Genomic DNA, 16,279 nt, shown 5'->3' with positions numbered 1-16,279 from the left:
AGCGTTTTATTTGACAGATTCCATCATGAAGAAGAATATACAAATTGAAGCCGATTCGGCCTAAAAATGAAAATAAAATCCTTATAACACTTGAGATCGGGTGGTACCGCTATATGGGGGCTACACCAAAACCTGGACCTATGTCCACAATTTTTGATGGAGAAGTTTATGTACCGTTGGGAACTCCAAATGCCAAGTTAAAGCCAATTCGGCCTAAAAATTAAGATAAAATCCTCAAAATACCTGAAATCGGGTGGTACCGTTATATGGAGGCTATAGGAAATAAAAATAGGTAAAAAACTTTTTAAGTTAAACGGTTTTATGTTAAACATACATTGAAATGTTTAAGATAAATGTACTAAAAACCAAAAAATAATAAAATAGATACAGTCGTGGGAATTATAAACATATGCATAGACTAGACTAAAATAAAACCGTGGGGCACGTCAATTGTCTACAATCGTTGATTAAAATGTTTGTTTTGTAATGTTACACTATAATTAGACTGTTGTTCAACCGACAACGATGGACGTGTGATAAGTAGGACTAGAATGTGGAAACAAGCTAGCAAGCTCGATTATAAGCGAGTTTTAGGGTTTCATAGTGGTGAGCGAGTAGTACTTTGTAGATTAAAGACAAACTACGAGCAGTGAAACGATTCCTCGCCAGCCAGCAGTGTGAATGTCCAACGATAAACTAGTTGAAACATCTCTTTTATTTACATGGAGTGTATATCTATTGGAATTTCCATGAGCAAGAAAATAGTAAGTAATTTCATCACCGACGAATTAAACGATTCTTCTATCGCACATTAAGTCGATAATTTGTAGACAATTGACGTGCCCCACGGTTTTATTTTAGTCTAGTCTATGCATATGTTTATAATTCCCACGACTGTATCTATTTTATTATTTTTTGGTTTTTAGTACATTTATCTTAAACATTGCAATGTATGTTTAACATAAAACCGTTTAACTTAAAAAGTTTTTTACCTATTTTTATTTTCTAGTTTTTAGTTTTTATTTCGCATTCTGTTTAATTCATTTAGTGCTTCATTATTGCAAGGTTTCTTGCCCGTTAGTTTATTGCAGTCCCACTCCTTCATACGTAGTCCCTGCAAAGAACTTACTCTACTAAGAGCCACGTAGGCTTGACATTCATCAAACAGTTTCGCACCTAAGTATACGACTGCGTGATCCACAGTGCTGCCCTGCATTTTATGTATTGTAGAAGCCCATGTATTAAAGGCAACACACATCTGTGTGTATCGCTCCCGTTGTTTTGTTAACCTGGATTCATATTCTTCAGGTGTTTCTGACGCCGTCATTTGTGTATATCGCTGACGTTGCTTTTTTAACCTGGCCTCATATTGCTCAGGTGTTTTTGACGCTAATTGTAACCGACTATTTGTATCACCTTCACTTTCTTTAGCTCGTTTTGCTTTACACTTTTCTTTCGCTTTTTGAAGCCTTCGTTTACGTTGTGTTGCAGTTTCTGTTTTATTTGTGTTTGTATTTTTTATATTTTTTTACCATTTTGTTCCCACGAGTAATGGACATTTAAACGGTCGACCCCCCAGAGGTCCAATAAAGGGGCAAGGCTATGTACAACAAGATGCGCCTGAGTCTTGAGGGGAAAACGCTAACGACATATCATTTTTATCCACCCTAATGACATACAGTTCTCGGCGCGTTTTAACCTTTCACCTTAACTTGGGTGGTGTACCGCTAACGACGTATCGTTTTTAGCCACCCTAACGCCACACAGTCCTCAACACGATAAAAAATCTTGACTTGGGTGGTGGATTCAGGCTGGATTAATCAGATACCTAAATTACAGATTTAATTTCTAAATTTAAATCTTAATTATACACCATTTAGTGGCTGCGCCCATCTTAAATATTGTGGTTGTATAGTGCACTGTATTCTTCTTGTCAAGCTCTTTTATTTGATACCCATATTGGTGGGATTGATAAAAAATTGTTATCAGCCATTTGGTAGCGGCGGCCATCTTAGATTTAAATTTTGCACAGTAAATTGTATTCTACTTCTTGAGACCTTTCATTTGATACCCATGTTGATGGGATTAATAAAATCTAAGTTATCCGCCATTTTGTAGAGGCCGCCATCTTGGATTTTAATTTTATACAGTACATTGTATTCTACTGGTTGAGAACTTTCATTTGATACGCATATTGATGGGATTGATAAAACCTACGTTATCCGCCATTTTGTAGCGGCCGCCATCTTGGATTTCAATTTTATATAGTATATTGTATTCTGCTTGTTGAGCCCTTTCATTTGATACCCATATTGATGGGATTGATAAAACCTACGTTATCCGCCATTTTGTAGCGGCCGCCATCTTGGATTTCAATTTTATATAGTACTAGCAAATGCCCGCTACTTCGTATGCGGAAAGGAAACGAAATATATATAAACAATATTTAATACGGGAATGGTGAATACTGGAGATTCTGTTGTACTAAGACCTATTTTTATTACCAATATTTTTTCGATTGTAGTCAGAATTTAAAAAAAATTTGCCGTATCGCATCCCTACACAGCTACCATATTTTTATTTAGAATTTCCAAAATTGCATATCATATTGCAAATTTCAGATTTGACTCCTGGTTTTACCCCTTCACTAACACAGCATTCTCTTCCAGTACAAATTTCCAAGCACTAAACTTTATCTCACCCCTTCACAACAACAATCACGCACATTCACAATTCAAGGTTCTAGCTTTAGCGGTTTCGCCCAGAACCCGAATAGGTCCGTTAAATTTTCGGCCACGTTTTCGTATATCCCCATATAACGGTACCTCTCGACTTAGTGTATTTTTAAAGAAGAACAAATGTATATTGTCCAATTTTCTTTAAATTTGGACCTTGAATACTCAGAGGATATAGAAGTTTAATTTAAAAAATCTCCACTTCAATCCACGTTTATTAGAAGAGATATTTTGAAGATTTAGAGTATTTTGAAGATCTTCTGCACATTTTCCAACCGAAATTCGGAATTTGTGGCATGAAAGGTTAGAAAACGTCTTTACAAAAATTGTACTTAATGTGCACCGGTATGTCAACCGTATATAACGGAAAATTTTTTGAAGGCATTTCAATTTAGGATTTTTTAATATCAGGGGTAAATACATTCTAGTTAACAAAATTGTCGCATTGGACCACTTTTTCAAATTTACATACCAAAGCGGTCACAACAAAAAACATTTTTTGAAAAGATACTTCACGTTTGACTGCTTAATTTCAGTACATTATTTAGAAACTCCTTGGCGTTAACATCAAATCAATGGGGCAATATTCAGTACAATTTTTCAAACTCAGAACTTTGTCTCAAACTTTAGAGCGATCTTCATAACAAATATTTTTCCATTTCGTATTTTTTGTACAAATAGCGTATTTTTAAATTATATAATCCCAGCTTTGTTCCTACACCCAACACCAAATTTAGTACCTTAACTATTTAAAATGGTTTTGGTATCAACATGTTACCCAACTTTTCCTACACATAGATAAACGTTTCAAAAATTACTTCCTTATATTCAACATATATCCTAATCCTAATTCAGTTTTCCAGTTTTACCAGTTCCCCTGAAACCCATTTGAGGACTATTTAGTAGTTTTTGTATAAATAAGTACGAATTTTCAAAACCTCCTCCCTACCTCCACTCTAAACACCAATTGCTAATCTAATACCGAATTTCAAAATTCCAGTTCTACCCTTTACAAAATCACAAATTGTACAAAATTCTATACCATATATCAAATACCAAAAGGTACGAAATTTTGTACCATTTAGCACTTTTCGTACATGATTTTCCAAAATGTACTTTCATATCTCAGCTCTATCCGTTCAGCTAAACCCAAATTATAGCCAATGTAGTTCCATTTAGCACTTTTCCATAAGTACGAATTTCCAAAACTACCTCAATCCTACACTCCAACAATAATCTGTTCACGCAAATACAAATTATAGCGAATTTCGTACCATTTAGTACTATTTTCCATTAGTACGATTTTCCAAAGCTACATCCATATCTCAATTCTATATTCCAACAGTAATCTTAATTCCAAATTTCAGGATTCCAGCTCTTCAAATCCAAATCATACTAAACTCACTACCATTTAGGACTATTCGACCTTGGGTACATCTTTCTTACTCTTCATCAGTGACCCCCATTCCAAATTTCAGGATTCCGGCCCTATTCGTTAACCCATACCCAAATTGTACTATATTTAGTACCATTTAGTATTTTTCGTATAATTTTAATTCGAATTTCCAAAAACCTTTCGTTTTTACTTACTTACTTACTTACTTAGCTGGCCCATTACAGAACATTTGTTCTATAGGCCGAACTAAGAAGAGATCTCCATTCCTCTCTATTTGTTGCTTTGCTCTCTGGAATACCGCGCCTTTTCATCTCAACATCCACTTGTTTGCGCCATCTATTCCTTGGCCTGCCAATTCTGCGTGCACCGCCATGTGGCATGTATTCATACGCCTTTTTAGCGGGTTCATCATCGCTCATTCTTATGATATGGCCTAGCCAACGCAATCGCTGCATCTCGATACGTTTAACAATATTCATGTCGTTGTATAGCAGATACAGCTCGTGGTTCATGCGACGTCGATATTCACCGTCAACGCAGATTGGTCCGTAGATCTTTCGAAGAATTTTCCTCTCAAACACACCAAGCACTGCCATGTCTGCTTGCGCAAGTACCCAGGCTTCGGAGCCATACATCAGCACGGGTAGTATCAGTGTTTTGTAGAGCGTTATTTTTGTTTGACGAGATGTGGCTTTGTTTTTAAACTGCTTACTTAATCCAAAGTAGCATCTGTTGGCCAATACAATTCTTCTTTTTATTTCACAACTGATGTCGTTTGTTGTGTTGACGGAGGTGCCGAGGTAGACGAAGTCTTTTACTACCTCAATATTATAGGAACCAACTTCCACAGTCGGTCCGAGCTCAATGGACGCATTGCGCGTCGACACCATCAACTTGGTCTTCTCACCGTTTACCGCCAGACCCACTTTAGCAGATTCTCCTTCGACCTTTATAAAGGTATCAGTTACTTCTTTTACTGATCGACCCATGATGTCTATATCATCAGCATAAGCAAGTAACATGTGACTATTGGTGTAGATTGTGCCACTTCTTTTGACGTTTGCCTCTCGTATAACCTTTTCTAGCAGGATGTTGAAGAGGTCACACGAAAGGCTGTCTCCTTGTCTGAAACCTCTTTTGGTACCAAACTCTTCGGAGAGGTTCTTTCCTATTTTAACTGAGGACCTCGTGTCAGTTAAAGTCATTTTACAAAGCCGGATGAGCTTTGCGGGAATACCAAATTCAGACATGGCTTGGAATACCTTTGAGCGCAGCGGACTGTCGAAGGCTGCTTTATAATCGACAAAAAGGTGGTAGGTGTCGATCTGCATCTCTTGGGTCTTCTCCAGGATTTGCCGCAGGGTAAATATCTGGTCAATGGTGGACTTGCCAGGTCTAAAGCCGCATTGGTATGGTCCAATAATCTCGTTGACCATTGGCTTTAGTCGTTCGCACAATATCCCTGACACGATCTTGTAGGCAATAGGGAGTAGACTTATGCCCCTATAGTTAGAGCATACAGTCTTATCTCCCTTCTTGTGGACGGGGCACAGGATACTCAGGTTCCAATCGTCGGGTACTCGTTCTTCCTGCCAGATGGTGCTAACTAGCTGATGAATACACCTTATCAGCGTGTCGCCTCCGGTTTTGAACAGCTCGGCTGGTAAGCCATCGGCCCCTGCTGCCTTATTATTCTTCAGCCGATTTATTGCTGTCTTTACCTCATCTTGGCTGGGCAGTATACATTCAATACCATCTTCTGGGATTGGGACTGTGGTATCTTCGTCTTCTTCGCTGCTATTGGATACCAACAGATTTGAAAAATGTTCTTTCCATATCCTGAGTATACTATCTGTATCAGTTACCAAATTACCTTGCTGGTCTCTACAGGAGGATGTGCCTGTACCAAAGCCATCAGTTTGATGCTTGACTCTTTGGTAGAATTTTCGGACTTCATTCTGGCTCCTGTACATCTCGATTTTTTCACACTCCCGCTTTTCCATCTCTCTCTTTTTCCTGCGGAAAAGACGTTTCTCCTCTCTCCTTTTCTCCCTGTATCTCTCTCGTGCGCTACGCGTTGCTACGGATTGTAAAGTAGCCTTATATGCCGCATTTTTCTCTTCGGTGGCAGCACGACACTCCTCATCATACCATGGATTCCTTGGTGGAGGTCTCTGGTATCCAAGTATGGATTTTGCGGCTGTTTGCATGGAGTGGGCAATGCTTTGCCATTGCGCTGATATGTTATCGGGATGAGGAGGGCTTTGATTAAGCAATTGGGCTAGTTGAGTGGAATATGCTGTGGCTATCTGTTGTGATTGCAGCTTACCGATGTCTAACTTTCGTGTTGTGTCTGCTCGTACTTTGTTTGCTACGTTTAAGCGGGTGCGTACCTTTGCTGCAACAAGGTAGTGGTCCGAATCAATGTTTGCGCCTCGGAACGATCGTACATCCAACACGCTCGATGAATGTCTTCCATCTATCACAACATGATCAATTTGGTTTCTTGTTTTCTGATCTGGAGACAGCCAGGTGCCCTTATGAATATCGAGATGATTAAATCTGGTACTGCTAACTACCATGTTTTTTGCAGCTGCAAAGTCTATCAGTCTCATACCATTGTCAGATGTTTCACTGTGGAGACTGAATTTCCCGACTGTTGGGCCAAAGATATTCTCCTTTCCAATTTTGGCATTAAAATCGCCTAGAATGATTTTAATGTCATGGGCAGGGCAACGGTCATATGTTTCTTCTAAACACTCGTAAAATATATCTTTGGTCTGTTCGTCCTTTTCTTCAGTGGGAGCATGAGCGCAAATAAAGCTGATGTTGAAGAATTTAGCTTTTATTCGAATTGCAGCAAGTCTTTCATTCACTGGAGTGAAGCTGGATACAAGATGTTTTAGTCTCCGACTAACTACGAATCCACAACCAAACTCATGCTTTACGTCATGGCAGCTATAATACAGTGCGTCACCTTTAGGTGTTGTTGTGACGCCTTTCCCAATCCATCGTATTTCCTGTATGGCAGTAATATCGGTCTTGTACTTTTCAAGTACGTCTGCCAATGCGAAGACTGCACCTTCTCTATAAAGAGTGCGAACATTCCAGGTGCAGATTCGCAGATCATGGTCCTTAAAACGTTTGCGGGGTTCGTCAACTTTAGAGGGGTTTGTTTTTCTTTTCTTTCGTTTTTTCATAGTAGGCTGTTTTTTCTAGGGGAGGGTTACTAACCCGACGCCCAAACCCAAGTTTTTAACGTTCTTATGGGTGAACGCGCGGCACATGTTAGCTCACTACCTTTAACGGGTGTTAAAGGCAGTTCCCCAGGTGACACCACGGGGAGGTCAGTGTCCACTTGGGATGAAAGAGGGACCAAGATAAATCCTGGGCTTTGCCATGTTAAAACCGGTCAGGACCGTTCCTTGGTATCTTCCATCCCCTACGTCACCTTTCGTTTTTACTCTCCATCAATGACCTTCATTCCAAATTTCAAGATTCCAGCTCTATCCGTTCACCCAAACCCAATTTGTACTAAATTTACTACCATTTATTACTTTTCGTACACTTATAGTTCGAATTCCAAAAACCTTTCACTTTTATTCTTCATCAGTGATCCTCTTTCCAAATTTCAGGATCCAAGCTCTATCCGTTCACCCAAATGCAAATTGTACTAAATTTAGTACCATTTAGTACTGTTCGTGCACTTTTAGTTCTAGTTTCTAAAAACCTTTCTTTGTTACTCTCCATCAGTGACCCTCATTACAAATTTCAGGATTCCAACTCAATCCGTTCACCCAAATCCAAATTGTACTAAATTTAGTACCATTTAGAACTTTTCGTGCACTTATAATTCGAATTTCCAAAAACCTTCCTTTCTAACTCTCCACCAGTGACCCTAATTTAAAATTTCAGGATTCTAGCTCCATCCATTCACCGAAATCCAAATTGTACTAAATTTAGTACCATTTAGTACTTTTCGTACCCTTATAGTTCGAATTTCCAAAAACCTTTCATTGTTACTCTTCATCAGTGACCCTCATTCCAAATGTCTGTATTCCAGCTCAATCCGTTCACCCAAATCAAAATTGTACTAAATTTAGTACCATTTAGTACTTTTCGTACCCTTGTAATTCGAATTTCCAAAAACCTTTATTTTTTACTCTTCATCAGTGACCTTCATTCCAAATTTCAGGATTCCAGCTCTATTCGTTCACCCAAACCCATATTGTACTAAATTTAGTACCATTTATTACTTTTCGTATACTTATAGTTCGAATTCCAAAAACCTTTCATTTTTACTCTTCATCAGTGATCCTCATTCCAAATTTCAGGATTCCAGCTCTATCCGTTCACCCAAATCCGAATTGTACTAAATTTAGTACCATTTAATACTTTGCGTGCACTTATGGTTCGAATTTCCAAAAACCTTTCTTTTTTACTCTCCATCAGTGACCTTCATTACAAATTTCAGGATTCCAGCTCAATCCGTTCACCCAAATCCAAATTGTACTGAATTTAGTACCATTAAGAACTTTTCGTGCACTTGTAGTTCGAATTTCCAAAAACCTTTCTTTGTTACTCTCCATCAGTTACCCTCATTCCAAATTTCAGAATTCTAGTTCTTACCGTTTGCCTAATACAAAGGGTACCATATTTAGTACCTTTTAGTACTTTTCGTACACTTCTAGGTCGAATTTCCAAAAACCCAGCCTTATCTCACCCCTACACACCAACAGCAACCTACACCCAAAATTTCAACTTTCTAGCTTCAGCGGTTTCGTCTGGGCGCTGATGAATCAGTCAGTCAGTCAGTCAGTCACTCACCTCACTACTCTTTTATATATATAGATATTGTATTCTGCTTGCTGAGCACTTTCATTTGATATCCATATTGATGGGATTGATAAAACCTACGTTATCCGCCATTTTGTAGCGGCCGCCATCTTGGATTTCAATTTTATATAGTATATTGTATTCTGCTTGTTGAGCCCTTTCATTTGATACCCATATTGATGGGATTGATAAAACCTACGTTATCCGCCATTTTGTAGCGGCGGTCATCTTGAATTTATAATGATAATGATTAAACATAATTGTATTGTCACCAAAATCCAAAGTGTATACAAAATTTCAGATTAATCGGTTGACAGGAAGAGGGTCAAATTTGAATTACTAAATTTGACCCAAGAATAAATAATAAATAAAACAAACGGGGTGAGCTAAATAAAACCATTTAAAAATGGACCATATTTTTTTCATATTTATGTGTTGTCATCCAAAACTGAAAGCAAGTTAAGTAAAACAATGTAAAAAAATAGTTTTATTTCAATATTTTTAAATCGTCGTACGTATTTCTATAATAAACTAGCGGACCCGGCGAACTTCGTCTCGCTATTAAGGAATACAATTTCATACAAAAACTCAAATTTCGATTTTTCCAATTTTCAGACTTTTCCAGAGAGATTTTCCAAAATTTTCTTCCGTAAAGACCTTCTCCTTGAAAATACGAATAACTGACAAAAAATTTTACAGAAATCGGCCTAGCCGTTCTCATTTTATGAATTACTATACATTTTTTACACCATTTTTATATATATAAGATAAATAAAGATTTTTTATGTAGTTGAGGGAATAGTATAAGTATAGTTTTCATTTTCAAAATTAATCTCTCTTCGATTTTAAATTATTATTTGAACATGGCTTTAAACATCTAAATATGCGTTTTGTAACTAAATGAAGAACTTTTAAAATTAAATATAAAACTAAAAGTAAAGTGGCATAAACATCTAAATTCATTTTCTCCACAAAAGACATTGTTTTCAATGGACTTTGCATATGCGGTGCACCCTTATAACGTATTAAATATTCCAACCAATATACAGCATTATCTTTGATTTTTAATGGTCTATCACGGTAGAGATTTGAAAATCGCTTAACATTATTTGCATATTTGGGATTTGATAAAACTTCCATTACTGTCTTCTGGATAATTTCTTCTGACAATGATTCATCGTGATTAATAGATATACCATAACCTTTGGCTACAACTTCGTCCATGTTCATGGGTTGATCGGCAAACACAGGCAATCCGACCATTGGAACACCGTAGAATTTCGCTTCAGTTATACCTCCTTTACCTCCGTGGCCAAAGAACAGCTTTACATTCGGATGTCCCAGAATATCACCCTGAGGTAGCCATTTTCGGAAGAGTATATTTGTGGAATTTCCCAGAACATTTGATTCATCATCACATTTCCACAACACCCTTTGTGGCAGTTTTGAGAGAACATTGTAGATTTTATTTAAAACATTGGGGTGTAAATTTCCCTCCTTAATATTTGTACCCAAACTAAAATAAATTACACCATGTTCTGCCCCACTAACAAATGTTTCAATATCCTGAAATTGAGAAATATTTATAAATATTAATTAGTAATTAGTACACACTTTAATGGAAAAACACATCTCTGTAGTAATTAAATCATACCTTAGGTAGAGGTTTTGGATTCTCATTCAGGTGTATTCCTCCAATCTCAATCATTCCGGGGACTAAAGATCTGGCAGGTTTTTCACTGAAATGATGACTAAATAAAACCATGGAAACACGTTGCTTGACCTTTTCCAGGCTCACATATTTATCCGCTGGAAAATGTTTTCTGCAAATAAAGAAATGATGTAAAAATTTTGAAAATATGTATATGCAATGATTGAAAACGTTTGCAAGCGGAAAGGAATTATTTTCAGTGGTCACGGTGCGCCTGAACTAACTTTAAATTTATTGTGCTTACATCTGGAGGTTTTTACGGATTCTGAAACTACAATGTTCATAGATGAGAAAAATTAAAAAAACAAAAAATCGCCGGAGGGCTTTTTAAATAAATCGCGGTCAAAGTTCACATTTTGAGGGTTTTTTAGGTTTTTACGATATTGCTTGGAAACCCCCCGTCCTATGGAAATGGGAAAATTCTCTACATGATCGAGATATAGAATTTCAAATTGGGACAATGGGTTTTTAGGGTTTTCAGGATTTTTACATGGAAACCGCAATTTCTATCGAAATGAGAGTAAAGACAATGTCACTGATACAACATTTTCTTATATATATCGATACAGTCATGTCCGTCCGTCAGTAGAAATTAAGATACAGCTCGCAGTTTTTAAGATAGAGCTTTATAATTTGGTATAGACGTTTTTGTTACTCCTTGGATGTTTGGTTTTGAAAATGGTCTATATCGGCCCACGTTTTTATAAAGCCCCCATATAACCGTAGCTTCCGATTTTTGGTATTTTATGTTATATTTTATACTATACTAGCTGAACCCGGTGCGTTTTGCTGCCCCGACTACGATAAAATATAATGGAATGCCAGAATTATTTTAACGTTTTTAATATTTTAACAAATAAATATAGGAGATATGAAGGCGTTATATACCTATTCAGGGTTGTTATGGAGCTACTATGGTATTTTTGTAGCCTTGGTCAATTCCTTCCCGACTATAAGTACTTCTGTAAATAATGATGACTTCTACTGACTGCTAAGTCTTCAAAATTTCATTTAAATTGAACATACGTAACAAAAACATGAAAGCGACCGAAAATGTATATGGGTAGCTATATTCCTATATGAACCGCTCTCGATATAATTTGTCATATTTATTTTTAGACCAAATCCGGTCTCACATTCACATTTTGTGCATAAAATACAGAAAATCAGCCGAAAATATATATGGGAGCTATATTCTAATCTGAACCGATTTCGGTATAATTTGTCCCATTTATTTCTAGACCAAATCCCGTTACGCATTCCAAATTTCACCGAAATTGGACATAAATAGTGAGTTTGGTTCATAAAATACAGGAAATCGGCCGCAAATATATACAGGAGCTATATCCAAATCTGAACCGATTTCGATATAATTTGGCACACTTATTTCTAGACCAAGTTCTGTAACACATTCCAAATTTCAGCGAAATTGGACATATATAGCGTGCTTGGTGCATAAACTACAGGAAATCGGCCGAAAATATATATGGGAGCTATATTCAAATCTGAACCGATCTCTACATAAGTTAGCACGCTTATTTCTGGAACAAATTCCGTCAGACCCTCCAAATTTCAGCGAAATTGAACATATAGAGCGTGTTTGGTGCATAAAATGCGGAAAATCGGCGAAAATATATATGGGAGCTATATCCAAATCTGAACCGATTTCGATATTATTCGGCACATTTATGTCCAGACCAAATTCCGTTACACATTTAAAATTTCAGCGAAATTGGACATATATATCGTGCTTGGTGCATTAAATACAGGAAATCGGCGAAAATATATACGGGAGCTATATTCAAATCTGAACCGATCTCTATATAATTTAGCACGTTTATTTCTAGAACAAATTCCGTCAGACCCTCCAAATTTCTGCGAAATTGGACATATATAGCGTGTTTGGTGCATAAAATCGGAAATCGGCCGAAAATATATGTATGTCGGAGCTATATCCAAATCTGAACCAATCTCAATATAATCTGGCACATTTATTTCTAGATGAATGATACCAAGCAATGGTCTTGACTGGCTTTAACATGGCAAAGCCCAGGATCTATCTTGGTCCCTCTTTCATCTCAAGTGGACACTGACCTCCCCGTGGTGTCACCTGGGGAACTGCCTTTAACACCCGTTAAAGGTAGTGAGCTAACATGTGCCGCGCGTTCACCCATAAGAACGTTAAAAACTTGGGTTTGGGCGTCGGGTTAGTAACCCTCCCCTAGAAAAAACATCCTACTATGAAAAAACGAAAGAAAAGAAAAACAAACCCCTCTAAAGTTGACGAACCCCGCAAACGTTTTAAGGACCATGATCTGCGAATCTGCACCTGGAATGTTCGCACTCTTTATAGAGAAGGTGCAGTCTTCGCATTGGCAGACGTACTTGAAAAGTACAAGGCCGATATTACTGCCATACAGGAAATGCGATGGATTGGGAAAGGCGTCACAACAACACCTAAAGGTGACGCACTGTATTATAGCTGCCATGACGTAAAGCATGAATTTGGTTGCGGATTCGTAGTTAGTCGGAGACTAAAACATCTGGTATCCAGCTTCACCCCAGTGAATGAAAGACTTGCTGCAATTCGAATAAAAGCTAAATTCTTCAACATCAGCTTTATTTGTGCTCATGCTCCCACTGAAGAAAAGGACGAACAGACCAAAGATATATTTTACGAGCGCTTAGAAGAAACATATGACCGTTGCCCTGCCCATGACATTAAAATCATTCTAGGCGATTTTAATGCCAAAATTGGAAAGGAGAATATCTTTGGCCCAACAGTCGGGAAATTCAGTCTCCATAGTGAAACATCTGACAATGGTATGAGGCTGATAGACTTTGCAGCTGCAAAAAACATGGTAGTTAGCAGTACCAGATTTAATCATCTCGATATTCATAAGGGCACCTGGCTGTCTCCAGATCAAAGAACAAGTAATCAAATTGATCATGTTTTAATAGATGGAAGACATTCATCCAGCGTGTTGGATGTACGATCGTTCCGAGGCGCAAACATTGATTCGGACCACTACCTTGTTGCAGCAAAGGTACGTACTCGTCTAAACGTTGCAAATAAAGCACGAACAGACTCAACGCGGAAGTTGGACATCGATAAGCTGCAAACACAACAGATAGCCACAGCATATTCCACTCAACTAGCCCAATTGCTTAACGCGAGCACTCCTTGTCCCGATAACATAACAACACAATGGCAGCATATTGCCCACTCCATGCAAACAGCCGCAAAATCCACACTTGGATTCCAGAGACCTCCACAAAGGAATTCATGGTATGACCAGGAGTGTCGTGCTGCTACCGAAGAGAAAAATGCGGCATATAGAGCTACTTTACAATCAGTAGCAACGCGTAGCGCACGAGAGAGATATCGGGAGAAAAGGAGAGAAGAGAAACGGCTTTTCCGCAAGAAAAAGAGAGAAATGGATAAGCGGGAGTGTGAAAAAATCGAGATGTACAGGAGACAGAATGAAGTCCGAAAATTCTACCAAAGAGTGAAACATCAAACAGATGGCTTTGGTACAGGCACATCCTCCTGTAGAGACCAGCAAGGTAATCTGGTAACAGATACAGATAGCGTGCTCAGGATATGGAAGGAACATTTCTCCAATCTGCTGGTATCCAATAGTAGCGAAGACGATGATACCACAGATCCAATCCCAGAAGATGGTATAGAATGTATACTGCCCGGCCAAGATGAGGTAAAAACAGCAATCAACCGGCTGAAGAATAATAAAGCAGCAGGAGCCGATGGCTTACCAGCCGAGCTGTTTAAAACCGGAGGCGACGCGCTGATAAGGTGTATGCATCAGCTAGTTAGCACCATCTGGCAGGAAGAACGCGTACCCGATGATTGGAACCTGAGCATCCTATGTCCCGTCCACAAGAAAGGAGATAAGACTGTATGCTCAAACTATAGGGGCATAAGTCTTCTCCCTATTGCCTATAAGATAGTGTCAGGGATATTGTGCGAACGACTAAAGCCAATGGTCAACGAAATAATTGGACCATACCAATGTGGCTTTAGACCTGGCAAGTCCACCATTGACCAGATATTTACCCTGCGGCAAATCCTAGAGAAGACCCAAGAGATGCAGATCGACATATTTCACCTTTTTGTCGATTATAAAGCAGCATTCGACAGTCCCCTCCGATCAAAGGTATTTCACGCAATGTCTGAATTTGGTATCCCCGCAAAGCTCATCCGGCTTTGTAAGATGACTTTAATTGATACTAGGTCCTCAGTTAAAATTGGAAAGAACCTCTCCGAAGAATTTTGTACCAAAAGAGGTTTCAGACAAGGAGACAGCCTTTCGTGTGACCTGTTCAACATTTTGCTGGAAAAGGTAATACGAGATGCAAATGTCAAAAGAAATGGCACAATTTACACCAATAGCCACATGTTACTTGCCTATGCTGATGACATAGACATCATGCTACGATCAGTAAAGGAAGTAACTGATACCTTTAGGAAGGTCGAAGCAGAATCTGCGAAAGTGGGTCTGGCGGTAAACGGCGAAAAGACCAAATTGATGGTGTCGACGCGCAAAGCGTCCATAGAGCTCGGACCAACCGTAGAAGTTGGTACCTACAATTTTGAGGTAGTTAAAGACTTCGTCTACCTCGGCACTGCCATAAACACAACAAACAACATCAGTTGTGAAATAAGAAGACGAATTGTATTGGCCAACAGATGCTACTATGGATTAAGTAAGCAATTTAAAAACAAAGCCACATCTCGTCAAACAAAAATAACACTATACAAAACGCTGATACTACCCGTGCTAATGTATGGCTCCGAAGCATGGGTACTTGCGCAAGCAGATAAGGCAGTGCTTGGTGTGTTTGAGAGGAAAATTCTTCGAAAGATCTACGGGCCGATTTGCGTTGACGGTGAATATCGACGTCGTATGAACCACGAGCTATATAAGCTATACAAAGACATGCATATAGTTAAACGTATCGAGATGCAACGATTGCGTTGGCTAGGCCATATCATGAGAATGAGCGATGATGAACCCGCTAAAAAGGCGTATGAATACATGCCACATGGCGGTGCACGCAGAATCGGCAGGCCTAAGCTTCGATGGAGCAAACAAGTGGATGAAGAAATGGAAAGGCGCGGTATTCCAAAAAGTCAAGCGAAAAACAGAGAGGAATGGAGATCTTTTCTTAGTTCGGTCTATAGAACAAATGTTCTGTAATGGGCCAACTAAGTAAGTAAGTACATTTATTTCTAGAACAAATTAAGTGAGAAATTCAAAATTTCAGCGAAATTGGACATATATAGCGTGTTTGGTGCATAAAATAAGGAAGTCGGCCGAAAATATATGTATGTGGGAGCTATATCCAAATCTGAACCGATTTGAATATAAGAGATTGTATCTGTAATAGTTCTAAAGATATTTGCATACAAAATTTAATTTTTTTTTTGGAGGTACCTCCGGTTTTGATGCTATATCTCCAGATCAACGCAAAATTTCAAAAAATCATATAGCCTATTTTCATTCCAGGCCATGTAGCAATGTACCCAAAAAAATTCAGTAAGATCTGTTCAGCGGTTTTCGAGTCTATAAGGCACAAACA

The 16,279-nt window shown here is 38.3% G+C and overlaps 1 protein-coding gene across 1 annotated transcript in view; it reads right to left on the bottom strand.

Moving 5' to 3' along the window:
* Positions 1 to 9,431: 9,431 nt before the first annotated feature.
* The window catches only part of LOC141389505 (UDP-glycosyltransferase UGT5-like), a 29,533-nt gene continuing 22,685 nt past the window's right edge, over positions 9,432 to 16,279 (bottom strand). The window contains exons 2-3 of the mRNA XM_073961092.1: positions 10,622 to 10,790; positions 9,432 to 10,533 (exon numbers count right to left, since the gene is read on the bottom strand). Of these exons, the coding sequence (XP_073817193.1) occupies positions 9,796 to 10,533; positions 10,622 to 10,790 (907 nt within the window). The 3' untranslated portion in view covers positions 9,432 to 9,795. The remainder of the gene's footprint in view (positions 10,534 to 10,621; positions 10,791 to 16,279) is intronic.

The sequence above is a fragment of the Musca autumnalis genome, unplaced genomic scaffold, assembly GCF_047663935.1.
Source record: "Musca autumnalis isolate F117 unplaced genomic scaffold, ASM4766393v1 scaffold_1, whole genome shotgun sequence".
NCBI classification, from domain to species: domain Eukaryota; kingdom Metazoa; phylum Arthropoda; class Insecta; order Diptera; family Muscidae; genus Musca; species Musca autumnalis.
Note: the sequence above shows the minus strand (reverse complement) of the source record. Positions and strands in the feature narration are given on the sequence as shown.